The sequence below is a fragment of the Eutrigla gurnardus genome (assembly GCF_963514095.1).
Source record: "Eutrigla gurnardus genome assembly, chromosome: 1".
NCBI lineage: Eukaryota > Metazoa > Chordata > Actinopteri > Perciformes > Triglidae > Eutrigla > Eutrigla gurnardus.
In genome coordinates, this window is record NC_139915.1 from 31,937,224 (window position 1) to 31,964,915 (window position 27,692).

Here is a 27,692-nt window from a genome sequence, read left to right on the forward strand (position 1 = left end):
ATGCTGTCATTTTGTTTGGTTTCGGAGGATTTGCTTTTGTCGTCCAGAGTCTCGTGATCTTTAGACATTTTTCCGACAGGAATCTGGACGAACCCGATCTCGTTGGATTTGAGCTTTTCAGCAAAGTAGCTCTAAATGACAGTTGGGATTAGACCAGATAGGATTACATTGTGGATAGTGATATATATATATAAAAAAAAAACACACACATTATTTGACATTGGTGACATCGGAAAATTCTATATCTTCCCAAAATGACTGTATGTTTCAGTGCTTTTGTGGTTATTTGGAGCGGGATAATTGTTACATTCCTCCACTCTAATCTCCAGATGTCTGTTGCAAAGTCTTTCAAGTGTAAATTTCGGCTTTTGAGAGACTTAAGAAATGTTTTTGGCTTAAAAGACGAAGTCTAATCTTGACCTTTGACCCCAGATCAAACTTGAAACTAGTTGCCTGAACAAAAAAACAAGCGAGGTATTACCGCAGGGTACCTTTTCCTTCAAAAAACATCTCCAGCTCAAACCGGTTCTCACAAGGGCATTGATATAAACTCACACACACATAAACCACCCACAAAAAAAAAAATAAGAAAATACCCCCTCCCTGCTTTAATCTCCCGCTCTCTGAAGTCTCAGCCAATCAGAGAGGAGCTGTGACGGCGGGAGCTCAGCCGATCCAAAGCAGGAGCAGAGAAGATTAGGATTCCCTGCTTCTCCGTGAGTCACTTTCTCTCGCTCTCCATCCCTTCATCCTCTCCTCCCAAACCTCCCTCCGTCCTCGCATCCTTCCCCGACCACAGGAAACCTGCAGAAACACACTCTATGTGGCAGTTTGTTCACTAAGCTCGGTCTTCCTGTTCCCTTCCTTCTTCGTCTCAGGATACGACCGCAGTTATTTGGACACATTAACATAATCCTCCTCCTCCTCCTCTCTTTCTTCATCCCCTTCCTCTCCTCCCTAAATATTTACTCCCTGCTCAGTCAATGATGCAAGCCCACTTGTTCACACAGAAGAGGACATGATTGGAGGCTGATTGAGGGCAGAGAGGGACGGGAATACGAACAGAGAGACAAAGAGCTGGTCGGTCCGAGGCCTGGCTTCGCCTTTCTTTGTGAATCTTGTTTGAGGGGGTTTTAAATGTGTAATTTAACACAACAGGGGGGACGGATTATGCTTTAAAAGTGCAACCGGAGATGTTTTCTGCATTTCATGATTCTTTCAAATATTGCTGCATAAATAGGTTTGATGTTCTATAAACTCTGTATTGATAATGAACTTTAAATAAGAGTAAAAACAACCAAGGTGGAGAATATTGCTTGGTGTGATACACGTTTAAAGTGATTATAATTATTATTATTATTACCGTAAATCCTCTAATATTGGCTTGAATTCCATTAGTGGCCGTTCCTGCTCTCGGTGGAGATAAATAAAGGCCCCTGTGGACATGTAGCGTAATGCATAAAGCTAACTTTGTTTAACGGTAATATGGAAGCTGCGGAGGAGACTTTTTGAATAAATTAACCTAGAATTTTATTCTACTGGTAGTCCTTTTTGCTCAAATAGAAGTAGAGGCCTGTCTCTTATTCTGGCCTCCTTCCAATAAAGGCCTGGGACGTGATGCGCTTGAGTAGAATAAAGGCCTATATTAGAGGATTTACGGTATTGTTATTATTTTGCCACCAAGTCTGAGTGTTTGGTTCTCGATACAAAGTCTTCCTGCTGTTGTGTTGCCGGAGACTCGTAGCGTCGGGACCCCGTTCATCTACACGGTGGTCCCGTTGGAACTAAAGAGGAGGTTGTTTTTTTATGAAGTGTCTGAACAGCTTAAACCTGCGGTCTGACACATCTGACTCAGCGGAAACTTGGCAGGCTTCCATTCTTCTCAGTATTCAGGTCTCAGTTGTACATCGTGTTCAAATGTTTCCGAATCAATGTTCTGATTTTTATTATTTTTTTAAACAATGAGGATCTTAGGGCTCTTCAACGAGCCTTGGTCTGTTTGTTTTGCTTCCGAATCAGAGTGAAATTGCATTTTGGTTTGTTTTTTTATTGGTCTGGTCCACTTTCACGTTGCTCAAATTAAATCAAACCAAATTTAAAAATAATATTTGATGTATTTTATGTGCTGAGGGTTGAGTACGAAGGAAGGAGCAGAGCGCAGTATTTCCACTTTGCCTTTTCTCTTCTAGTTCGCCTCATTTATCCCAATGTTCTTGAATTTATTGAGCATATTCTGTTTGTTCTCTTCAGCAAACATCAGACTATTCTGGCCAAAATCATAACTATATGTATAATAATTCACAGTAGTATCCCAATAAACATCAAAATATGCTTAAAACTGCTAAAATGGCACTAAAACATCCTGGAATCACTTTAAATATTTAAGAAATATTTTTTGGGGATCACAGATATGACACAACTTTTTAAAGGAGCATCCTTTTTAGTGAATACAATCAAATAATCTTAAATAAATTGATTATAAAAGGTGATTATAAGGTCTCCATGCATAAATAAAGGATATATTTATTTAAAAAATATAATTTTGTATCCAGTATTTTTTAAATCAGCCTCTACTTTTCACTTTTCAACTCACTCGTATAGCGATAACTACGATTATTCAATGTTTTTATCCTATATAATCCTATATCCATATTCACAACTGCACGGTTTGTGAAGACGCCCTTAAACATTGAACAGGAGGACTAAATATTTCTCACCATCATGTGACCTCTCCTCCACAGACCGAGATCTTTTGCTTTTAGCTTTACTTTCCTTCATTTCTACATCACTGTAATTTACAGCCTCGTAATACGTCATTTGGATTTTTTTTATTTTTTGACAGGCAGACAAAACAAACATTTTGGGAGCCATCACCTCGGGCAACGAGATACTTGCAGCAGGCACTTGTCATTGTGTTTGACATTTTATAGGCTGGATAATAACGCACTAATTGAAATGAATGATTGATAGATTTACTCGTTGCAGCCCGAGACATGACTGTGCTTTTTTTTTTTTTTAAATCATTTAGCTCTAACTCTTGGCAGGTGGAAATATTGTGATATTGGCAGGTTAGAAAGTTCACTCCGGTTTGATTTGTGTTTAGAGTTCACACATAGTTTCAGCTTCTATATCGAATTCATGGAAACTGGTGACTTGTTGATGTAGAACGAGAACGCAGGTTAAAGTTGATTCAAAATACGCCGAGAACGACACCGTTTCTATAGAACTATGCTTTGCTGATGGTTCACTCATCTTCATCCTCTTTATCACAAGGTTGTGGGTTCGATCCCCTGCTCAACTGCCTAAATGTGTAGGAAAGGTCACATTTCAGACGTGTATGCGATGATAAAAATGAACATTGAAGTGAGCCTTCTCGTCCCGTTCTGTAAAGCTGACCATCTTTACCCCAAGAAGCTGGATGACTGCACGTGTGTCCAGGCGGAAAGGGAAACTATCACTGGAGAAATTATAATAAGCAGCCAGCGACACGTAATCATAAACGTCTTACAATGTCATCATGAGACCACATCAGAGTGTTTCCTGTCATTCAGCCTCCAAAGAAGTAAAAAAAAAAACCCCGTGTGGGTTGAATGGATGACAGTCGCTCGAGTGTTCCACACTGGAAGTCAACGACTCAGCAGAGATTCGTCATGGCAACAAGCAAAATGTTTCTGCAGCGCTCTGCCTTGATGGGGAGTCTCGTGACGACGTCTGCTCTCCGCTCGGTGTAGTCGAGGACGGGGTTTTGATGTATTTGCACTTAAGCTGCTCAGATTTTTTTTACAAAAGATGGAAAAACAGTCTTTTGCTGCACAAGACTATGATAAACACTGACTAATGAGGCGATGACGATCGATGTCAGACGTCTCTGCAGTCGAGCATCATGAATGCAGCGTGGCGTCGCGGCCGTGGCGAGGCAGGAGGTCTGTGTACTGTAGAGGTGGAGGAGGGTTGTGCAGGGTGGAGGAGGGTGGAGGGGAGCCCATCACACACAGAGGCCACCGCCGGACGCCCTGCCAAGAAAAACTCTGCTGGCAGCGCCACTCCACTCTGACGGACCCGAAATATGCGCTGGCTGCCGACCAAAGCGGCCGAGAATCAGATAAGCCGCCTCTGTCGGGGAGCGAGGCTGCGAGAGGCAAAACACCGAGCCGAGACTGAGACGGATGAGGGGAACGGAGAGGGATTACCAGGCTGGGGGGGAATGGTGTTGTTAAACTCAGAAAAACAACACATTGGAAGGCCTTACACTCTCTCGGCATGTCTGCTATGTCACGGTGCAGAGCTGCATTAGTGAAGATCCCAGGAATCAGACACCAGGGCCCCCCGACTCTCACGCTACCTTTTGATATCCAGGTCTGTTTTCAGCACCTGCACTGGAAACAAAACACTGAAGGGTACGAGACGATGGGAAGCCAAGGAAGAGAGAACGGTTCAAACCAGAGAATAGAGACACATGTTTGGAGCTTTAGAGGAGAATATGTAGGAACATGATTAACTTCCATCCATCCATCCATTAATCTATCTATACATCCATCCATCCATCCATCCATTAATCTATCTATACATCCATCCATCCATCCATCCATAGAAGCAGGATGGCTCACCAGTAAGGGGTGTTTTATCAAAACAACTTTTTAAATCCAGACAGAGGAAGAAAAAAGCAAAGTCCCGAGAATGAGCGGCACTGACTTATGCTCAGAAAATACTGTCTCCTTCAAAGAGACAACCTCATCAGGCAGTTTTTCTAAGAACGCTTTAATGGCTTTTTATTTTTATAAATTGCTGCCTTTTCCGTTTTGATGTAATTTTTTTCTTTCTTTATTTTTTTCATGTATTATTTATGAGATGTGTTTTTTCATCTCTGGCAGCAACTATCAAGGTGCTTGTCTGCCAACACAGTTTACCCTCCACCCTCCATCCAACATGCAGTCCAAATAATGAAAACAGACACGGACCCCCGGTTTGAATGGATGCTTCCACCGTGGACGACAGTGATCTGGAGGCTGAAAGAGAAAACGCTTTTATGAAGCGTCTCCTCGGATGAAATACTCCTCGTTAAGACTCCTCTATCGCTCTCCCGGGAGTCCACATCTGTTTTTCCGTCGGAGAGTGTCCTCTCTCCGTCTCGTCGGTCCGTCCGTCCCTCCCATCCGATGCAGGCGGCGTGATAAGCGATGTTTACGCAGATATATTGGTCCCATTAGAGCCACTTGATTCAGCTGGCCAGCAGTAAAGGGGAGGCCATTAACTCTGCAGCTCAAGGCCACTTAAAGACGCACACATACATCTTCTAATGGCCTGGGACACACACACACACACACACACACACACGTAAACACACACACACCAGTCTTACTTCTGGACGAAGCCAATAAGCGTTCAACACTTATATGGCTCATTGTTTTTCGGTTGTTATTGAAAACAGAAAAACAGGGATATACATGTTTATTTTGCAACAGACACTCCTACACACACAAAAAACTCACAATACACAATTAGATAGAAGCCTACAGTTTAACGGGTTTTTTATGTAGTTAAAAGGCTTCTGGCAACTTCTCAACAAGTCATTTCTTGTTTTCTGCCCGTTTCTTTGCCTTTGTGTGTGTTTTATGGGTTGTTTATTGAGGATCAGTGGTTTGCAACAGCAGAAAACACATCGACTCTTAAGTATGCGGGAACCAAAACAATGTTGGAAATGCATTTAAATCAATCCGTTCTAGCCCAAAGCATCCAGGTGTTTTTTATATTCACGTAGATTACATCAATAATATGTTTTCTCCCTTTCCTCCGAGGATAACTAGCCATGCAGAAAGCTTAGCACCCCATTAACAATAAAGGTGAATGGACCGAATGTTTCTGGTGATGACATCATCAAAGTAGCATTAACAGGAGCCACCAGACTCCATTGACAAAAACGGTCATTTTACTGGAGGAAAAAGGTCCGTCTGACTGTGTGTGTGTGTGTTTGGAAATGACCTGTGGAATGCAGTAGGAATTCTTCAGTGCGGATGAGAAAAGCCCATTGGTGAAGGTCAGGGTGTGTGTTTGTGTGTGTGTGTGTGTGTGTGTGTGTGTGTGTGTGTGTGTGTGTGTGTGTTAGTGTGTGTGTGTGTGTGTGTGTGTGTGTGTGTGTGTGTGTGTGTGTGTGTGTGTGTGTGTGTGTGTGTGTGTGTGTGTGTTAGTGTGTTAGTGTGTTAGTGTGTGAGACCTGGAACGATCGTTCTGAACTCGTATGCTCTTGCAAACTTGTGCGAGTTTCCAAAAGTAACCCGTAACCGTTATGTGTTCACGCTCAAAGGGACAATATTACATAATTAATGGCGCTCCACAGGGGCAGGAAACGGACCAGAATGCATTGCGTTGTGCATCTGTCGTCGGTAGCTTGTGAAATCTCACACCGTCCTTTGATGAGGGTTTCGCTGTGGCATAATTCTGTCAACGCTCCAACTTTTTTTTTTTCTCAACTGCAGAAATGTCGACACATCATCAGTGTTGTTGTCAGTGAGCACACAGACCCCCCCCCCCCCCCACACACCTTTTTTCTAGTGAGATGGCAAAGATTCTGAGAAATGTGGGAATGAGGCGAGTGAAGGGAAGAAAGGTGCAAAGAAAAGGAGAATACATGATGATTCCTGGAATGCAATGTTAAGATGGAGATATCTGGCGTCTAATTCAGCCTCAAATTCTGGATCGGGTCTTTGCAATATCGCAATATATAATAATATGTGACATCACGTCATAACTTTCAAAGATCCATACTCAATAACTGCCCATATGCAAGTTCATGTATAGGAATCAGTATCAGGAAGGAAACTGATGGAACGTCTCTATTAGGAAGGCTGTGTGTGTGTGTGTGTGTGTGTGTGTGTGTGTGTGTGTGTGTGTGTGTGTGTGTGTGTGTGTGTGTGTGTGTGTGTGTGTGTGTGTGTGTGTGTGTGTGTGTGTGTGTGTGTGTGTGTGTGTGTGTGTGTGTGTGTGTGTGTGTGTGTGTAGTCAGCCTCAAAGGAATGCAGTGATAGCGAGGAGAGCGGCGCTGAGCTGAGCAGAATCTGTGTGATAAGAGAGATCAAAGTACCCGAGACCTCATCAACCTACCCAGCATGCTCCCTGCTGATCCACCTGATACCAATACACAGGCCCCACCTACTCTGTGTGTGTGTGTGTGTGTGTGTGTGTGTGTGTGTGTGTGTGTGTTTGTGTAAGAGAGAAAGTGAAGTGTTTATTTGCATACAATTTGCATCTCTCCCAGTTTGTGTGTCCAAACTATTCTGCTCTGTGCACAAAGTGTGTTTGTTTTGACGGCTCTGGTTGTGTGTGTGTGTGCGTGTGTGTGTCTGTGTCTGTGTGTGTGTGTGTGTTCTCTCCTCCTCCCTTCTTCTGATGAGCTGAATAATTTATTGAAATGTTGAGAAGCAGCATTTTTCCCCTCTCGTTGGTCGAGGCCATGAATCTGCTGACGCTCAGTCGGAGTCGCATCCAAAATGCATCAAACCGCTGCTTCGACAGCGAGGAGTGTGTAGCCGGCGTGCAGGCGTCACCACGCGTACCGACACTCTCCCCGTTGTTTCTCCACCACGCCATCGCTACAGACTTCACTTCTTCTTCTGCTCCGGCTTATTGCAGAAGTTCATATCGGACTTAAAGCTGTCGTTAGGTCGAGAAGGAGGAAATTGAATGGTTAAACTTGTACACGTCAGTAAAATGGGAATCTTTAATACTTAACAGTCTAGGTCTGCAACTAATTATTATTTTCATAATTTGTTAGTCTATTGATTGTTTTCTTGCCCATTGTAATCTCAGAGTTGACATTTAAATTGCTCGTTTTGTTCGACCGGTACGTAGGCACCCAAAGGTATTCAGTTTATTATCAAATATGGCTAAAAAGAATGAAAATGTTAAGGTTTTAGAGGGTAAATTCTCATGCCTGTTGATTTTCTGTTGATCATCTAATCAATTCATCAACTCATTATTTCATCATGAAAACGATGCTCAAAGTGAATTTGGTGATTCTTTTTTACTTCAGCCTCAGATGTTCCCAGCTTCTTTGAATGCACCACATGAGAAAGTTCTGAATCATATTTACACGAAAATGCAAATTTAATTTTTCAATGACGAAGGCTATTATTATTGTCTCTGATATGATTCAGTTTGTTCTTTCATTAATGCATTGTTTATGCAACGTTCAGTCTGACCATCAAATCTACAGAGAGAGAGTTCATCAGAAGGTGGAGAGTGAGACAACTATCTGCCTGTCTGTCTCTCTCTTTGTGTGTCTATCTGAATAATGTAATATCCATGCAGGGGTATGTGGGTCAGTGGGGCTTTGCTTGCTCTAGAGACCAGAGCCACACCCCAACACACACACACACACACACACACACACACACACACACACACACACACACACACACACACACACACACACGCTGGCTTAATTCACTCTCTGAGCCCCGACTCGTCCGCCTGTCTGCCTCTTTGGTTAACTCGCCGCGTGACGTCATGCATTTTTCATAAAGTCTGTGTTGCTCGGTCAATATTTCATACCTGGTATTGACAGGCGGGCGAGAGTCCACCGCGAGCAGCCTCCTCCCCCTCCCTCCCCTCCTCCCTTCCTCCCTCCCTCCCTCCTCCCCCTTGCCTGTAATTAAATTAGCTCTGTCTGCGGATCACAAAGGGCCAGTCATTCGGACTCTTGCTTAGATAGCGAGGAGCTGCACTTAGAGCGGATATGAAGTTAAGGAGGAATGCGCTGAGCCCGAGCTCAGAGCTGCTCTCCGGGTCTCGGGGTGAGGAGGTGGAGGAGGAGGAGGAGGAGGAGGAGGCCTTGTGGATCCGGATCAGACTCAGGCTCCGGGTCAGCCGAGACCTGACGGGGGGACGAGGCCCGCTGCATTCAAACTGTGTCTATCCAACTCTGACCTTTCACTGCAGCCTGCTGCCATACATCTTCATCACGACGTCTTCATCACATCGCATACCTACTCTCAATATATGCTTCATCTCAGGGCTGCCACTAACTGTTCAAGAAGCTACCATTCACTTGTGATTCATGGCTCGGGAGATAATATGATTAAAATAGTGAAAATATCGACCTTTCAGAAGATGAAACCAGATTCAGACAAATGGCTGATTTTCAGGATCTCAAAGCATTTAACATACTGACCGAAATGTGCCGTGAAAACATGTGTCCACAACCGTAAAGCACTAAAAGTTGGTGTTTAATATTAGTTCGGATGGTTTCACCAAATTCAGACACATTTTTTTGTTTTGGTAAATAAGGTTTTGACTCGTCTTGGCTGCTTTTCTGACCCACTTGCCTGAAACTTGATCATATATAAAAGCAATTTCAACGTCACTCAGGTCAACTATATGATACTATGGTAGACAAATATGAAACCAGCAGGAAAACACCATTGGAAGTACAACAAAACCTTGAATACAGAGAGAAAAGCACCAAAAGTCATATTGAATCTCTTTAAAAGAAACTGTCCTTGCAGGCTCACAGTTTGTTTATCAGAGTGTGTGTGTGTGTGTGTGTGTGTTCGTTCCGGCTGACTGACGTGTGTTCTCCCGTGTTGTGTTCACAGTGCTTCCCACCTGCTCGCCGCTGGACTTCCACTGCGACAACGGCAAGTGTATCCGCCGCTCGTGGGTCTGCGACGGGGACAACGACTGCGAGGACGACTCCGACGAGCAGGACTGCCGTGAGTACACGTCCTCGCTCTCGTCAACAACACACACACACACACACACACTCTCTGGCCCTGCTCTGACAGGCTCGGAGGATGAGTTATTAAAGTGCACAGATGTTGGAGGCGGCCGTGTGCACTGAGGTGTTTGTTTTGAGACGGAGGGAGTTGAACACACACACAAACAAACACGAGGTCCGCTCTCCCACCGTCGCCACACAGCCACTCTGTCTGGCCTTTACCCTCAGTGTATCCTCTTCTTTTCATTCGTGAACTTATCTCTGTGTGTGTGTGTGTGTGTGTGTGTGTGTGTGTGTGTGTGTGTGTGTGTGTGTGTGTGTGTGTGTGTGTGTGTGTGTGTGTGTGTGTGTGTGTGTGTGTGTGTGTGTGTGTGTGTGTGTGTGTGTGTGTGTGTGTGTGTGTGTGTGTGTGTGTGTGTGTGTGTGTGTGTGTGTGTGTGTGTGTGTGTGTGTGTAACCCAAAATACCCCTCAGCTGCCTGCCAGGCAGCATGTGGCCTGCAGTGGGTGAAGCAAAGGTGGTGTCTATGTCTACAGTTGTATTTATGTATCTCTGCATCGCTCCCTGGTGTGTGTGTGTGTGTGTGTGTCTCCTGTATTTCTATCTTTGCGAGGACCGTCTTAAGATGACAGTATTGTCTGTTGAAGGAGGCGGGGTTGGTCACATCGGAGGAACAAGCTAGATTTAAAGATACATGTCCAACCAAACTGTTTCCAATGAAAGTAGCTAACAGTGTTAGCTTTAACAGTTGATTGTGATTACAGGGGCAGACAGACAAGCAGGCAACCCTTTCAATCATTTCCTCTCATTGGAAGAAAGAACACAATGACAACTGGATTATTGTCGTTCTGCGACCGCCACACATTTGTGATTGTTTTTCTTTGTTTTGTCAGAGCATTTGATTTTTACTGCAACCCAACATAGAACAATCTACTCCTGCTTTGTTACACATTTGGAGCACAGAAGTTGCTTGGAGGGTCTACAGAAAGTCTGCTGTTGCATTGCAGCGCTGATGTTCTGAATGTCGGCTTCTAATCTGGTCAGATGTGTTATTCATTCATGGAATCCCCGGTGAAGTGAAATGCTAAATCACCAGATTATACCTTTAAAACTGGACTTAGGTTGAGGTTAGATTTAGTTTTGGATGGAATGCATTGTCTCAAATGTGTGTGTGTGTGTGTTGTTTCATGTTAGTCTCCGTGGACTTTGCGGTCCGGGTCTGTGAACACACGCTCCACTTTTAGACTCTGCATTCACCCACAATGACTTGGAGGGCGGCGTAGCTCCGTCACGCCTCCGTCAGCCGGGCGAGTCACTTTAATCACACTCAACACTCGGGGATAGTGACGGAGGAGTGACGCGTTCCCGATGGAGACAACACATGCGAGGAGGAAGAGACTCACTGCAACAATGATCAATAGTTTGTTTTGTGTTGTCCTGAACTCCCCGGAGTCTTGACGTGGCTGCGAGGTTGCCAGGGCGACCAGCGGAAATCATTCCTTTATTCCATTAAGGAGAGCAATTATAATTAGATTTGGCAGGAAAAATCTCTGCTCTTTGATCGATCCATCGGCCAATCTCAGCAGCAAAGATGAGGCAGCCGGGAACTAAGTCGCCCATCGCAAACAAAATAGTCAACAAGCCAAAAACCTGCCTTGAGGACACGGGCGGAGGAAGCCGTTGAGCTGGAGGAGGAAGCTGTTAGTGTTGGGTGAGCCCAGGAGACCTGATGTCTGCGGGCCAGATGGACTGTTCCGGGCTCACAGATGAACTCAGGTGAAGCAGCACATCGTCCACGGAGGTGTTTGCTTTCTAAAGGCCTGAGCAGACAGAAACCAAGCAAGGCTGATACGTTGTTCTTTTTGCTGGGTCATCTATGCCGTCTGTTGTACAGGACGGGTGCAGATGTTGGCTAGAAATGTGTGTGTGTGTTTGTCCTCAGCCTTAGCATGAATATACATGCAATCAGCATGCTGGGACAACTTTGGTCAATCAGTCTGGAAACCGTTTACATTTTGACTGATACCCTCTGGTGACCATGAACGTCTGACAAAAAGTCCAGGGTCGCCCATGAAGTTGGAATAATCTGCACGTCTTGTCTCTTGTAGCGCCAAACTAACGTGATGCATGAATTAATTCCACCTGGGTCATCGGGACACATGATGTAAACCATTACACCTGGTCCAAAGTGATGACTGATGCAGTTAAATGGGAATAAACAGAGGATTGGGTCTGAAAAGACAATATTCCAACTTTATGGGCAACAGTGTATTTGCAAATAAATGTCCAAATGCACCAACGTTCTGGACGAAGAAAAGACGATATAGATCGTTTCATTTGAGTTCTGAGTTGAGTTAATTTTTTTCAAACAAACCAGGAGGAATAACATGACGTTATTACAGCAGTTTATGCAGCATTGAGAGTTAATTCTCACTGTCTTCGTCGTCTTATTCAGCGTTCTGTTCTCAGCTCCATCCTCTTGTTTCTCTTCTGGTTCCAGGAACCAAGATGGCGACCGCCAAAATGCTTCAAAAACCATCCACTGTCCACTTCTGATATCCGCCTGGCTTAAGCAGCACTTAAATGCATGTTTTCTCCATAGCAACTGTTGAATGACACGTCATGTGGTTCCTCGGCGTACAGCAGGTAGCGGCTAGCTCTCTCTCTCTCCTGGAAGGTATTTCTTAACCGTCTGTCATCTCCTCCTCCTCCTCCTCCTCCTCCTCCTCTGTTGACCCACATACTGGCCAGACACTGAATCACTTCCTGATGGGGGGTCTGTCTGCTGCCAGCCAGCTATGAATTTTTCATCCTTCATGCCCGGTAAAATTCGCCTCCCTACCCTCGTTCCCCAAACTGCTTATTATTTCATGCGTCTTTCTTTTTTTTTTTTTTTTTCATTTCTTTCCAGGTCTGTCTTTCACCTCCCGATATATATATATATATATATTGTGTTTCTCCCCCACGCTGTGATACTGTGGTGATATTTCATTATTTAGACACGGGGAGACAATCCTCCACCTTCAGGATTTTCAGACAAACATGCAGACTGAGGTTTGTCTGTGTGTGTATATGTGTGTGTGTGTGTGTGTGTGTGTGTGTGTGTGTGTGTGTGTGTGTGTGTGTGTGTGTGTGTGTGTGTGTGTGTGTGTGTGTGTGTGTGTGTGTGTGTGTGTGTGTGTGTGTGTGTGTGTGTGTGTGTGTGTGTGTGTGTGTGTGTGTGTTGGACACGAGATATTCAGAATTTACAAAAGTGTAAAAGACATTCAGAAATGAAAGAAAAACACCGACGCGGTTTCACCACACGCACACGCACAGCCTGGTAACGACTCCCGACGCCCTTTGCCCTTTGACGTTTGGCTGCTGTGTGAATGATGAGTGTCTTCGGGGCTTGTTGACCTCTGACCTCGCTGTGTTTACCTCGCTGGTGGGAGGGGAGAGAGAGAGACGGAGCACGGGAGAGAAAATCAATTATTTTCTACCGAGTTGAACAATAGATTAAATGAGTGTATTTCTTCTTAGTGCGCGTTTAAAAAAAATAGTCACATTTGATTCGGACCCACCGCTGAGCTCTTGTGGTTTTCACCGCTGTTTCCTTTTTGGCTTCTGGCTGAGCGTAGGTCAACGTGGGCGGGGTCAGCTGAGGTTGAGCTGTCAGAAGTAGAGCGATTCTATAGTCCAGGCTGATATATTGGACAGTTATCACAGACACCATGGATACATCAACAGTGTGTACTGTATTCTTTGGCTGATTAGTAACAAGGACATGTAATATTAAAGATATCTGATATATATATTATTAGTGTTCCCGTTACGTCAGAGAGCAAAGAGCAGCCTGCTCATTAATAACCATTTAAAGGATCCTATTTTTGTTTGAGTTGTGGACTTACGTGAAGAATTAAATTCTATTATTGGATTATTTTTCTTATTTTCAACAGTATTTCTGTGTTAGATTCACTGTTTACTACTGTCTGTGTATATTCCTCCCTAAATTACCATACAAGTACACTGGGGAGATGCACCATGGGAGGTGTAGTCTTATTAAAACGTCGACTCCAGAAACACGAGCGGGTTGAACTTATTATTATTTAATGAATGTACACGTATAAATGACAGACATGTAGGGTCTCCGCTCTGATCTGAAGGTTATTTAATAGTCAGGTCAGAATGTTAACAGTTCACAAACACACACACACACACACACACACACACACAGCAGCGTTGACCGTGAAGCAACACACCAGAGAAAAGCTGAGAAAAATCCCCCTGAAGTAAAGCTTCATCCTTCCGTCTCCTCTTATCTCTCTCTCTCTTTCTGTTTGTCTCGGCTGTCCGACGCCCGCTCACGTCAGCGATGCATTATAGATTACCTCCCGCCAGGGGCCATCCGTCATTGGCTCTCCTTGACGAACCTGTTCGCCCCATCGATTACGGTATCAGGAGGCGTTCGTGTTTTTAAAATCCATCCAGTCTTTCATCGATGGATGACTAAAAGAGGCGAGGTGGAGGTAAAGAAGGGTTTGAAACTGAAGCCGGTCGTCCCCGACGACACGTGTCTTCTTATCTTCGCTCTCAAGGTGAACTAGTGATGCAACATTGGTCAATATACAGCAGCCAGTGTATTTATGTGTCTTCAGATCGTCCTGAATTCAGCTGGTTTGAAGTTTAAAGCGGCGTTTTTGATTCTTGAAAATGACCCGGACGTGTTCACTGTGTCTCGCTCTCCCTCTGATCCACAGCCGGCCCGTATTTAAATTCTCTCTCACACGTTGACATCATCATCTGCTGCTCCTCGGTGTCATTATTTAATAGTCAAGTCAGTACGTTTATAGGGCGTTAGAAACACACACACACACACTCAAACGTGGCGTGTCTCTGATGTGAAAGAATAAAGACATCTTCATGGCGTTGTTCGCCCTCTATTCCGTGAAACATCCTTCCGTCTCCTCTTATCTTCTCTCTGTTTGTCTCGGCTGTCCGGCTCTCGCTCACGGCGGCGATGAATTATAGATTAAAGTTAGACAAATTGCCGGATGTAACTATTCCCGGTGTCTTAAAAGGTCCGACAAGCGAGTGAAGCCTCGTGACGCCTGGTACAGATGTGTGTTTAATAGTTCAGATGGACAACAGAGCTGAGGGTTGTGTTTGAGATGTTTCTATGGTGAAGTTTTATCCTCTTCACCGCAGCCTTTAGCCTCTGTACTATAGATTTATTTATTGGTTTTTGTTGTTTTGGTTTGTTTGCTTGTGTATGTACGTTGTTGTATTTATTTCCTTCTTTTCTTTTCTTTTCTTTTTTCAAATAATTTCTCTGGTATTCTGTAGTGATTGTGTTCCAACTCTGAGGCATCACTATTTGTTCATTTTATCTTCCAGCCAGCTGTTCAGGTGTTTTATTTTCTTGTCATGGGAGAAGGTGTTTATACGTAAACATAACCAGTGAATCACATCTTAATGTACTCATGCATCGCTGTTTGTGCTTTACGCTATTGCCATGCTTTATTGCTTTTATCGTAGTTAATGTGTTTTTTTCTGAACCCTACTTGTAAATTTGCTGCTAGCCTCTGGCTTAATCTAGCATATTTACAGATATGTTTATTAATATGCACTGTCCCAGGTCTGAGGAAAGTCTTCAGCTGGTTTACAGAGAGGAAAGCCTGACACAAAAGGCCTCAGTTTCCCTCGTGTGTCGGTGCAGCTGTACATATACTATCAGCGACTTCTTGCTCAGTCTCTGCCCTTTCCTTTTGTGTTCTATCCTCCGTGACCTCTCCTTCTCCGTTCCCCCTCCGCAGCGCCCCGAGAGTGTGAGGAGGACGAGTTCCACTGCCAGAACGGCTACTGCATCCGCAGCCTCTGGCACTGTGACGGGGACAACGACTGTGGGGACAACAGCGACGAGCAGTGTGGTGGGTCCACAACGTTCACCTTTCACACTGTGTTTTTTTTCACGAATACGATCTGAGAGTTTTTTTTGTTTTTTACCAGACATGCGTAAATGTTCGGACAAGGAGTTCCGCTGCACGGACGGCAGTTGCATCGCTGAGCACTGGTACTGTGACGGAGACACGGACTGTAAGGACGGGTCGGACGAGGAAAACTGTCGTAAGTCAGTGTGTGTGTGTGTGTGTGTGTGTGTGTGTGTGTGTGTGTGTGTGTGTGTGTGTGTGTGTGTGTGTGTGTGTGTGTGTGTGTGTGTGTGTGTGTGTGTGTGTGTGTGTGTGTGTGTGTGTTCACTTTACACTGTATTTAGGTGACTTCACGGCTATACCTCGCCATCAGACAGACGGGGACTGAAGCCTTAATCTGTGCTCTTTTTAAAAACACCAGACCCCATTGACAAACACAGTGATTTAACCTCTAGGATTAGGGACTGGTCTACTGCTCCCTCAATCAGCCACATCTTCACATTATTGTATAACAAACAAGCTAACCCATCGAGACAGCGGTAGACATTATCTTAATGTTAATGCAGTTTTAAACTGAGACCCAAATTATGTTTTAAGTTTTTTGTATAGCCACAAGAAAAGCCATTAAAAGCTCATGAGAAGCCTGTCAGCCCATCAGTCAGTGTACTTAACATACCACTGGTGTTGACTTTGTCTGTTTTCTATGTTAAAAAAGAAATTAACTGGGTTTTAATGGGCCAAATATATCAAACTGGGAGCTCATCTCCACGGCAACGGTAGCAGGACGAAAAGCAAACCTGCAGGTTTCCACATCTGGACAGGATATTACCTGTAAAACTCAGAGTCCGTCTCCATGCAACGCCAAACCCTCCACAGGTCGCAGCCTCGCGATTCAAAACTTTATCCGTCAAGAAGGACGGAAACAAAAACAGCGTGGGGAGTGAGCAGCTGCACGGTAACTCAGATCTGACGGTAAGCGGCGGACTGTGGAGCGTCTACACATGTTCACCGTCTTCATCCACAACCCAGAACTCTCCGTCACGTCACCGATGGTTTCTGACAGACGCAGCGGAGGAGAGTCAAAGCTTCAAAGAGCGTCCGACAGCCAGCTGCCGCACCATCCTCTCCGGCATCTGTTTAACGTGTGTGTGTGTGTGTGCGTGTGTGTGTGTGTGCAGCCTCAGATGTGATGGCGGCCACCTGCAGCGTGGAGGAGTTCCAGTGTGCGTACGGCCGCTGCATCCTGGACATCTACCACTGTGACGGGGACGACGACTGTGGAGACTGGTCGGACGAGTCGGACTGCTGTAAGTTCTCCGTCTCTCACACACACACACACACACACACACACACACACACACACACACACACCCCGACATTATGACGACCCGCCGTTGACTGTAGGTGTTTTACTTTGAACCTCAAAGGAAAGACAGTCTCAGAGTCTGGAGTTTTTCTCCAAACGCTTAGAAACACATATCCTTTTATTAAAGGGGGAGGGGGGGGGGGGGTATTTAAGGGGTCAACAGGTCAACAGTATATGATACATGGAAGTGAAGCTCCTCATATGAAAGCTGAAGATTTAAGATTTGCTTACCACATGAAGACACCCAGACCCTGAGGAACACCTTAGAAATGTTTAGATCTGGTATCTTTTGACAGAAACCTCGTTATTGTCAACACACCACGGGGAAGCCCCCCGTCCTCTGAATGCCCTCGGCCTCGGGTCTGTGGTAGTAAAGTTTCGTGAAGCTGTGATTATCCCGGAGGTCGGGACGGGTCGTTTTTACTTTTCCACTCACAGATTGTGTCGTGGGGGAGATCGGTCCCCTGTTGGGCCCATTAGATGAGAGTTATGTTTTCTTCTTCTCTCCCTCCGGCAAACCTCTTCCCTCTCTCCTCTTCTTCTTCATCTTCTTCTTCTACTTTGTGTCCCTAAATAGTGAGTCATCCTCATTTCCTTCAACTAAAAGTACATGTTAGGCTCATCTCAAACAGGAAGTCTCAAGTTTAGGCATCAATCATTTATTTTGTGGATGCAACATCTGAATCGCTTCCAAACTGAACACGCGTCTTTGATTCTAATAAAATAGGTGACTCCAACTTGACGAATGCTCAGTAAAGCATAAAAAGAAAGAGAGAGAAAAAAGATAATTAATGAGTTAATTCACTGAGAAATGTGAAGCCGTTGATGAATTTATACAAAATACAAATCTGGTCTTAATTTGAAACTTTTGGATTATTGGACTATTTACAGGCCTTAAAACACACGGAGCCTATTTGTTGTTTCCCAGAGTTCAGCCTTATTTCATCATTCTTTGAATTCACTTATTAATAGTTTCTGTGATATGCCAGAACATGTTGGGATATAAAGTCTGTTATGGGAAGCCAACAGTCCAGTAACTCAAAGATATTCAGCCTACAGACATAAAACAGCCGGATCAGTTAGAATCTGGTCAAACGACACCCACGGCGTCTATATGCAGCAGACGGATCAAAGTTAAACACGTTTCTAACTTTGACTCATAAATATTTGATGTGACACAGAAATACATCCCAGAAACATCCCGACGTTCGGTGTTGGATTTCACGTTTTCACGCTCGGCTGACGTCAGGTTGACCTCAGGAAACAGCTGCTTTATGCAGGCCGTCGCTCCGCAGCATCTGTCAGAGCTGTCCCTTAGATCTTTCACTGTTTCACACACACACACACACACACACACACACACACACACACACACACACACACGCACACACACACACACACACACACACACACACACACACACACACACACACACACACACACAGTGTGAAGCCATGGTCCTGATTAACACAGACTCTCGTATTTCGCTCTCCTCACTCCAGAGAGGCTGACAAATCTCTCAGCATCTCCCTCCTCGTTCTCTCATCTCTGATTCCTCACATGTTTGTTTCATTTGCTCGTTGTCTATGACACACACACACACACACACACACAAGCACACATGCACACACAGACACACACACACTCACACACACACACATGCACACAGCGGTTTCCCCCTTTGTCTGCAGTGCGATAAGCTTCAAGGTTTCGTAACATCACTTGGTCATGCCAGTCGACTGAGCTCCTCTCTCTCTCTCTCTCTCTCTCTCTTCTCTCTTCTCTCTCTCTCTCTCTCTCTCTCTCTCTCTCTCTCTCTCTCTCTCTCTCGTCCCTCCCACGTCCAGGTTTTTAATTGCTGCCTCGCTTCTGAAGTGTTTGACATGTCTTTTTGGAAAGATGAGCCGGCATCAAAGCATTATTAAAGTAAAAAAAAAAAAAAGGGAGGGAGAGGCAGGAGACCTAAAAAAACACACACACACACACACACACACATGATTTGTGAGAGTTGACTCTATAATCTTTTTCATTTAAGACACATTAAAAGCCCTAAATCCTATTAGTTCCTTGCGCTGAGCGCTGACAGGAGTCTTTGCGCCGCATGTTCACTTTCTGGATTTAAAAGGTTAACAGATCAATCTACATCCTGTCTGACGTCCTGAAACCCAGCTGGACCTCACGTCCCCTCACTGTCCACTTCCTGCTGCTCTTCAGCTGCCCGTCTATTTCTGATATTTATTTATTTATTTATCAATTCTATTTCTGACCGGCATTTGTTCAGAATGACAGCTTCTTCTTTTTTTTTCTTTTTTTTTCAGTGTTTAAAATCAGAGAGAATTCCACTTTATGAAGTTTATAAAAAATTATAAAAGTCTGAAGACGTCTTAGCATCACACACACACACACATACACACACACACACACACACACACACACACACACACACACACACAGAGGAGGCATTCCTCAGAGGCATAAGACGGCCCATCCTCAGACAGCATTCCTTGGCATGGACTCTCCAGACACATGAAGGGAGCTTTGTTAGAGAAGAAGCCTCTCTCTGCCACCCCCCCCCCCCACTCTCCCCCCCCCCCCTCCCTTACGTGAATGCAAACACACACACACACACACACACACACATACACACATCCAAAAACACTCAACAACTTGCATGCCTCGTTACAGCTTGCGGACACTGATACTGCTTTGGGCTGCATAGCTGAGCAGATGAAAGAGCGTGCATGCTGTGTGTGTGTGTGTGTGTGAGAGAGAGAGAGAGAGAGAGAGAGAGACAGTGTGTGTGTGAGAGAGAGAGAGAGAGAGAGAGAGAGAGAGAGAGAGAGAGAGAGAGAGAGAGAGAGAGAGAGAGTGTGTGTGAGACAGTCAAGGAGGGAGATAAGGGCTGGATGAATCATTTGAGTGTGTGTGGGCGTCTGTGTGTTCGTTGGCGTCCCGGACTGATTCTAGTGACCCTCTCTCTCTCTCTCTCTCCCCCCCCCCCTCTCTCTCTCTCCACCTGCCGTTTTGATCATCTCTCTCTTCTCTCGCCCAGCTGATAAGCCCGTACACGGGGATCCTTGAAGCCCCACAACATCTTTTCTTCCCCATGCTTTCCCTCGTTTGTCATTCGGTCCGTCCCTTATCTGACGCCCACTGTTGCTTTGATGGGAGCCGTCTCGTTCTGTCAGGAGGAAACCGTTCCAACACACACACACACACACACACACACACACACACACACACACACACACACACACACACTCAGGATTTAAGATGCTTATGTCTGATTCAGCTTTAATCTGCTCGTCCACCTCCGTCTTCATCCGCTGCCAGTTCACTCTGATCACTTTGATCTGATCACATGTTGAGATGGGGGGGGGCAGCTATGATCTCGAGGCAGAGATGATCATAAGACAGTCAAAATAAACAGAACCGATTCATGTCTGCAGGGAGGGAAATATCACTGGTAGGAAACAAGCAGGATCTTGTATTTTAGGGACTTCTCAGGTTCGTAGTTTTAGATCCGATCTGTGAAAACCTGCCTGAGTCCCACGTGCCTGAATTATATATTTTCCCCAAAAAAGATGGAGGCAGAGACCCGAGATCTCAATAGACCCGAGGATAATTGGACCCGATCCAAAATGCGGTCAACCCAACAACAACAAACCGGAATAGTGAGAGAAAAAGCAGCGCTGGCTGCAGCAGGAAGACATCTCATTGGGTTTTTTCCTGCAGTTCAAAGTTTTTTCCTCCGGCTAATAAAGTAACCGCTTGGATTCACTTGGAGATCGGACAAATTGATGGACGGATACAACGGGACACTATTGGGCTTCTGGGTTACCTCTATGTACATGCAAACCAGAGCAATGTGACGTCTCCTCCGAGATGCAGGAGTGTATTTAGCATTTTCAACATGATAATAATTAACAACCCATTCAGTGAGTTGTGACTAAAACATATCATGTTGTGAGAGATTTGATTAACCCTTAAAAGGTAGCTCGAATCAAGCAAGCAGTGGGTTCATAGTCGTGATTTATGACGTGTACAGTTGCTTAGTTACAGGGTTACGGATGTTACAAAGTCATCCTTCTGACACTGGACAGTTTCTCCAGCATCAAAAACCAAATGTTCCATTAAACTGACCTGCCGGACCTGAGAAGCCGTCATTGGAAAGTGTTTGGGGAAAAAGGGGGAGTGGTTTAAAAAAATATGTGGCCGGTGATTGGATGAACCATCTGTCAGTCAAAGTCGTACTGAAGCAAATCAAAAAGAGGGAAAACAATGAAGAAAAGCTTTGTTTTGTTCTTCTATGAAGGATGAAGAAATACTCTCCAGTTGATGCTAATGTGTGTGTGTGTGTGTGTGTGTGTGTGTGTGTAGCTTCCCATCAGCCCTGCAGGTCAGTGGAGTTCATGTGCAGCAGCGGGATGTGCATCAACGCTGGCTGGAGGTGCGACGGCGAGTTTGACTGTGACGACCAATCGGATGAGAAGAACTGCAGTGAGTAGCTGATTTTTTTTTATTATTTTTTGAATCCTTTTTCATGTGATTGTTTCTGTGTATCCTTTTATCTGACTTCATGCTGGCATTATCTCACATCAGCTGATCTCAGAATGAGTGATTAAAACTGTGTGTGTGTGTGTGTGTGTGTGTGTGTGTGTGTGTGTGTGTGTGTGTGTGTGTGTGTGTGTGTGTGTGTGTGTGTGTGTGTGTGTGTGTGTGTGTGTGTGTGTCCTCCAGCCACGTCCATGTGCACGGCCGACCAGTTCCGCTGCGGCACCGGGCGCTGCGTCCGGTTGTCGTGGCGATGTGACGGCGAGCCCGACTGCTCCGACCGCAGCGATGAAGAGGGCTGTGAGAAAACCGGTGAGACTGTGGTTTGTTGTTGTCTTCGCATCAGGAGCTAAATATAACACCGGCTTCAATCGTAGCCATGACGACGGCTCAGAACAGCCCTCCTCTACCCACAAACTTTTACTATTTTTTTTCTTCTTTGAGAAAAAAACTTATGCTTTCAAACAATAGACTGATGTGTTTGTGTTTCTACTGTCCTGTAAACGGAGATAAAACCTGAAACAATGAACGGGAAGCGGAGAGAAAGATGATGTGTTTGGATCGTTATCCTGATTACATTCACATGAACCTTATTAAGTTTCTATTTAACTTTCCAGCTTCAGACATTCAGACTCACTTCATTCAATAATCTCAAGTAGTGTCTTTTCTTTATTTTTCCTGTTTTTGCTCAACACAGCACTTTATTCAGACGTAATGAACCATTCAAGACACTTAATTCATGCCAGTTAGAGCTAAAAACTTTGTTGTTACATCTCCTGTATTCAATTAACAATTTAATTTATATATATATACGATCTGGTCTCCCCACAGAGAGTCCTCCGTGTGCTCCGGATCAGTTCCAGTGTGGTAACGGACGCTGCATCGGCCAGAGGAAGGTGTGCAACGAGGCCAACGACTGTGGAGACGGGACCGACGAACACCCGCACCACGACTGCCGTGAGTCCATCTCCATGTCTGCATCCGCATGAGGCCTTTCTTTTCATTTGATCTTCATTATCCTTGAATACAAATACAATATTTACACGTCATAAAATACAAATATACAAAAAAGACAAATCAATAAAATCATTCTAGTTCGAGGAGGAAGATAAGCTTATCATTTCCAGCCCCTTCATTTAATTTACATATAGTTTACATTAAGCTTGTATATCTGTGTGACATAGTCATTATCCAAATCTGAATATGATCTATATATCCAACACAACATAATAACAAGAAAACAAAACATTAAACCTCAAGATCAGAAATGATCTTTGATTTTTCTTCTAAAAATGTAAATGTCCAAAAATTCACATTAACATGAATCCAACCTTTAATAAGCAAATATACATCTTCCTATTAATGAAACGTCATCTTGTGAAAGTGAGAAATATAAATATAGAATTCAAATACGTTTTATAAATATATGAATCTGACAACAATTATTATTTTAATGGTTTAGCGGTGTAAAAATACTTTCAGACATGGCAGTAAAGGCTGCACATTATTATTGGCAACACCTTTTATGATATGTAATAGAGGATCCCTCCACCGGGTCTCCATCAGCCTTGGGGGTCCTCCTCTGATCTGGATCACTAGAGTCCTTTGTTGGTCGACGCTAAATCACAAGAATCGTCTGCTGTTGGTTCTTCTGCTGCTTAAACCAAATGGCACTTTGGTGGGATACTAGAAAGGCCCCGCGGATAATGACTTTAAGTCCAGCCTGTTTTCCCCTCCAGCTATGAAATAAAACTCACTTTGAGGGGATCAAGGCTGCCATAACTCCGTGTAAGTCGTGAAGGCTGGCACGAGCGTTCTTGGGAGGGCCTCGCGCACTTCAAGGCTCAACGCAGCATGAGTCACAGCTTTTACAGTGTGTGCGGTTGTGTTTCTACTGACTCAGCACGCTGTGTTTATGCTCCTGTGATGTGTGTGTGTGTGTGTGTGTGTGTGTGTGTGTGTGTGTGTGTGGCGAGCAGGTCCGCGCTCCAGCGAGGGCAACTGCAACCAGAACAACGGAGGCTGCTCCCAGAAGTGTCAGATGGTCCGAGGGCTGGTCCAGTGCACCTGTCACACCGGATTCAGACTGATGGAGGACGGCAAAGCCTGCCAGGGTACCTGTGTGTGTGTGTGTGTGTGTGTGTGTGTGTGTGTGTGTGTGTGTGTGTGTGTGTGTGTGTGTGTGTGTGTGTGTGTGTGTGTGTGTGTGTGTGTGTGTGTGTGTGTGTGTGTGTGTGTGTGTGTGTGTGTGACTCTCATGGAGAGTTTGGGGCTAAGAGATTATTGATAAGAATTTAGTGTGAAATTAAATCTGGGATTTCTGCCACCAGTCGAACGTTCTATTGCCAGAAATTTAAAAACTAATGGAGCCCACAATATTTTTTTTGTTCAATATTTTTTTTTTTATTCTACAAGCGTGTTAATAAGGTCAACACGTTAATTTAGAATTTAAGGGGGCGTGACAAGACGTGTAACTGTGTGAATGAGCTTTTCACCTTGCCAACCACCTCTGTGCAAGTTTTTTTTGTCGTTTTTTTTATTTAATTGTTAACCCTGCGGGAGTTTGACGCCAACTTCTCTGTCTCCACCCCCTGGTCTGTTCCAGATGTGGACGAGTGTGCTGAAGAAGGCTACTGCAGCCAGGGCTGTACCAACACGGAGGGGGGGTTCCAGTGCTGGTGTGTTCAGGGCTACGAGCTCCGACCCGACAAACGCAGCTGCAAAGCTCTGGGTAAAAAAACAAAACAACAACACCGCCGTACTCTTATTTCAACCTTGAAGCATGTGACCACGGAGCAGTCGCTGGGGTTTGACCTCCAATAAAAACACGGTGGCGTAGTGTTTATACTCTAACCGTATCCATTCCTTCGCTCCGGGTTATTGAGTTTCGAATGTGGTTGAGTCATTCTTCGGGGTCTGGACTGGATTTGGATCGGTGAAGGGTAAAGTGCAGGCCTGGTACAGCAGCCCCATCAATCTGCTGCGGACCAGCCGAGTTAAACCCGGGTCAGGACCGTCTGTCAGGCGGCTGCCAGGACCCCCGGTCCTCACCGTCCAGTGAGATTAATGCCTGCTCTTATTAAAAGTGACCATCGCTCCTAACTCACCCGACACTCACGTCTGGTTTGGTTTTGTTGCCCGTTTCCACTTGAACTCACGTCGTCTCCGCCCCCTTTCTCCATCCTCCAGGTCCGGAGCCCGTGCTGCTGTTCGCCAACCGCATCGACATCCGCCAGGTGCTGCCGCATCGCTCCGAGTACACCCTGCTGCTCAACAACCTGGAGAACGCCATCGCCTTGGACTTCCACCACAGCCGCGAGCTGGTCTTCTGGTCCGACGTGACGCTGGATCGCATCATGAAGGCCAACCTCAACGGCTCCAACGTGGAGGAGGTCGTCTCCACCGGCCTGGAGAGCCCAGGTGCGTACGGTTTACCCATGCAGGATGAGGAGTTCGGATGAAGGTCGGCGGGTCCATCCGTCATTCATCCAATTATTCAACCCCGCTGCTTTCTATCCAGATACACTCTCCCGCACTTCATCCATCACCTCGCTCATAAATTAGCTCAGCAGTGTGACATCGATACTGTTGGAACTCAGAAGAGATCTCTCTCTCTCTCTCCAATGAGCCTGCACGTGACATAGGAAGGTGGAGTCAAATGTGATTGGCTGGATGAATCACATCCATGGTATCCAGATACCAACATGAATGTGCACAAGCCCTGAGAAATGTAGTTTTTCATCATATGTCTCTTTTAAAGGAATAGTTAAGTCAATTAAATTCGCGGAGCTGGGGTCTTATTTGGCTTAGCTTAGCATAAAGGGAAGGGAAACGGCTTGCTTGCTCCGTGTAAATATGTTCATTAATATATATATTTAAAATAACACAAGGTGGATATAAAATAGGCACATGTGACATATGTGTTTTGTGTCTTTTAAGGTGGACTGGCCATCGACTGGATTCGTGACAAGTTGTACTGGACCGACTCGGGGACGTCCCGCATCGAGGTGGCCAATCTGGACGGGACGCACCGGAAAGTGCTGCTGTGGCAGAACATGGAGAAGCCCCGAGCCATCGCACTGCACCCCATAGAGGCGTACGAGTCCAAGCACACACACACACACACACACACACACACACTGTATAATTCATTACAGATGGTTTCGAATGCACACACACACACTCATCTATACATATCCCCTCTGGATGTGTCCCAGTTGTAGTGAAGCAGCAGAGTAGGGATTAAAGTTTGGCAGCACAACAGTGGCCACAGGCGAGCATCTGTGTGGAACAAGTACTTCAGAAAAAGGGGCAGCAGCTAAGTGTGTTTTCATCCCCGGCTTCATATGCTGCATTGGCAGGAAAGAGTTTTAGAGTTTCAGAAGCCCCTGAGAAATGTTAAGCTACAAAACTCATTCAGCTTATTAGGTAACTCATTTGCATGAGATAATTGAAAAGTATATTTTTTTCAAAAAGTAGCTTCGGAGGAAGAACTCCGACCAGATGAGTGATGATGAGGAGGACGTGAATGTCGAGGACAGAGGAGAATTTTTAAATTATTATTATACCAGACATCTGCTGCGTCTTTAATCTGTTCACCTCCTTGACAACAAACTAACTAACCCCGTCCCTCCTCAGTAAGATCTACTGGACGGACTGGGGCAACACACCTCGCATCGAGTACTCCAACATGGACGGCTCCAACCGGCGGGTCATCGCCGACACACACCTGTTCTGGCCCAACGGCCTCACCATCGACTACGCCGGCCGCCGCATTTACTGGGTGGACGCCAAGCACCACGTCATCGAGAGGGCCGACCTGGACGGACGCAACCGCAAGGCCGTCATCAGCCAAGGTAAACATGTGATCAATCTAGGCATGGGTAAAAATATCGATACGCCAATTTATCCGCGATACTTTGCCGCCCAATACAATATTGATTTTTTTCAACTCCAAAGATCGATTTTTTTCATGTTTGGACGCCTTGTGAATGCAGTACTTTATCCTTTTTCATTTTATTTTCAATATTTATTCCAGTGAATTTCATGGGAATTAATACAATGGAGAGGCTGTTTATCTTATCTCATTTATATCGCAATATCGTGATACGTATCGTGATATCGTGATATTGTGATACGTATCGTATCGTATCGTGACCAAAGTATCGTGATATGTATCATATCGTGAGGTTCTTGCCAATACTCACCCCTAGATCCATCAGTTCAGTTCATAATTCATTACAGATGGAACTGGGTGTGCTTTTGCCGAAATAGTGGGTTGAAATAAACTCCCACAAATACACATAATTTTACCCAAGATGTGGTTTTACACATAAGTACTTTCTGTCAATTTTCGTCAAAAAAGTTGGTGGAAAACAGCTGTCTTAGGCTGTTTGTGAAGTAACAGTACTACATGTTATGTTTGCATTAACATAAGCTTAACTGCTATTTTCATACTGGTCCAAGCAGAAAGGATGGAAACTAAGTTGTCTGAAGCCCCTTTCCCATTGGACACAAGTCCCCATTAACACCCACTAACGATACAATCTGCATTCATTCTCAGGATAAATGACTCAGTACCCTTGCTGTTAGTCACATGTATTTATCGACATCAATCAACAAGGGATTTGGACAATTTTTATAATTTATTAATGTGCAGAACATACAATTCTCCTCAAAGCCACCAGACTCCAGTCATAAAACTGTTGTTTTACCTCGCTGGTCATCAAAACATAATTCATTAAAACTTAAAACAAAATAAGACTCTTCAAAACCGTCGTGGTAAGTCTTTCCACAACGAGCACCAACGCTAGTTTGGTTGAAAGCCTTAAAGCACAGATTCACCTCACCTCTTGTGTGAACAGAAACAGCTGTTATATGTGCTCCTTAAAGCCACAAGACTCCATTGACAGAAACATTTTACCGCTGATTGTAAAACGTACTTCATTCAAACTACAGAAGCAAAATAAAACTGCTCAAACAGTCTTTTCACTGTTCCTACACTCACCACCTCTGGTTTCAATGGTCTTTTTTCTTTTGAAAGAGAGACTAAATAAGTAACAGATATAAGAAAATAAAAAAAGAAGTAACCACCGTAACATTTCCACTATTTTCTAACCCTCTTTTCCAGAGCGTTGAATAACCGAAACAA

The 27,692-nt window shown here is 44.7% G+C and overlaps 1 protein-coding gene across 4 annotated transcripts in view; it reads left to right on the forward strand.

Annotated features, from left to right (window-relative positions):
* lrp4 (low density lipoprotein receptor-related protein 4) overlaps positions 1–27,692 on the forward strand; it is a 104,384-nt gene that overhangs the window by 53,011 nt on the left and 23,681 nt on the right. For all 4 annotated transcript variants that reach the window (XM_084018467.1, XM_084018465.1, XM_084018468.1 and 1 more), the window contains exons 3-14: positions 9,591–9,707; positions 15,508–15,621; positions 15,701–15,817; positions 16,800–16,928; positions 21,368–21,487; positions 21,728–21,853; positions 22,373–22,498; positions 23,521–23,655; positions 24,147–24,272; positions 24,731–24,961; positions 25,481–25,637; positions 26,180–26,397. In XM_084018467.1, coding sequence (XP_083874593.1) covers positions 9,591–9,707; positions 15,508–15,621; positions 15,701–15,817; positions 16,800–16,928; positions 21,368–21,487; positions 21,728–21,853; positions 22,373–22,498; positions 23,521–23,655; positions 24,147–24,272; positions 24,731–24,961; positions 25,481–25,637; positions 26,180–26,397 — 1,716 coding nt within the window. The remainder of the gene's footprint in view (positions 1–9,590; positions 9,708–15,507; positions 15,622–15,700; positions 15,818–16,799; positions 16,929–21,367; positions 21,488–21,727; positions 21,854–22,372; positions 22,499–23,520; positions 23,656–24,146; positions 24,273–24,730; positions 24,962–25,480; positions 25,638–26,179; positions 26,398–27,692) is intronic.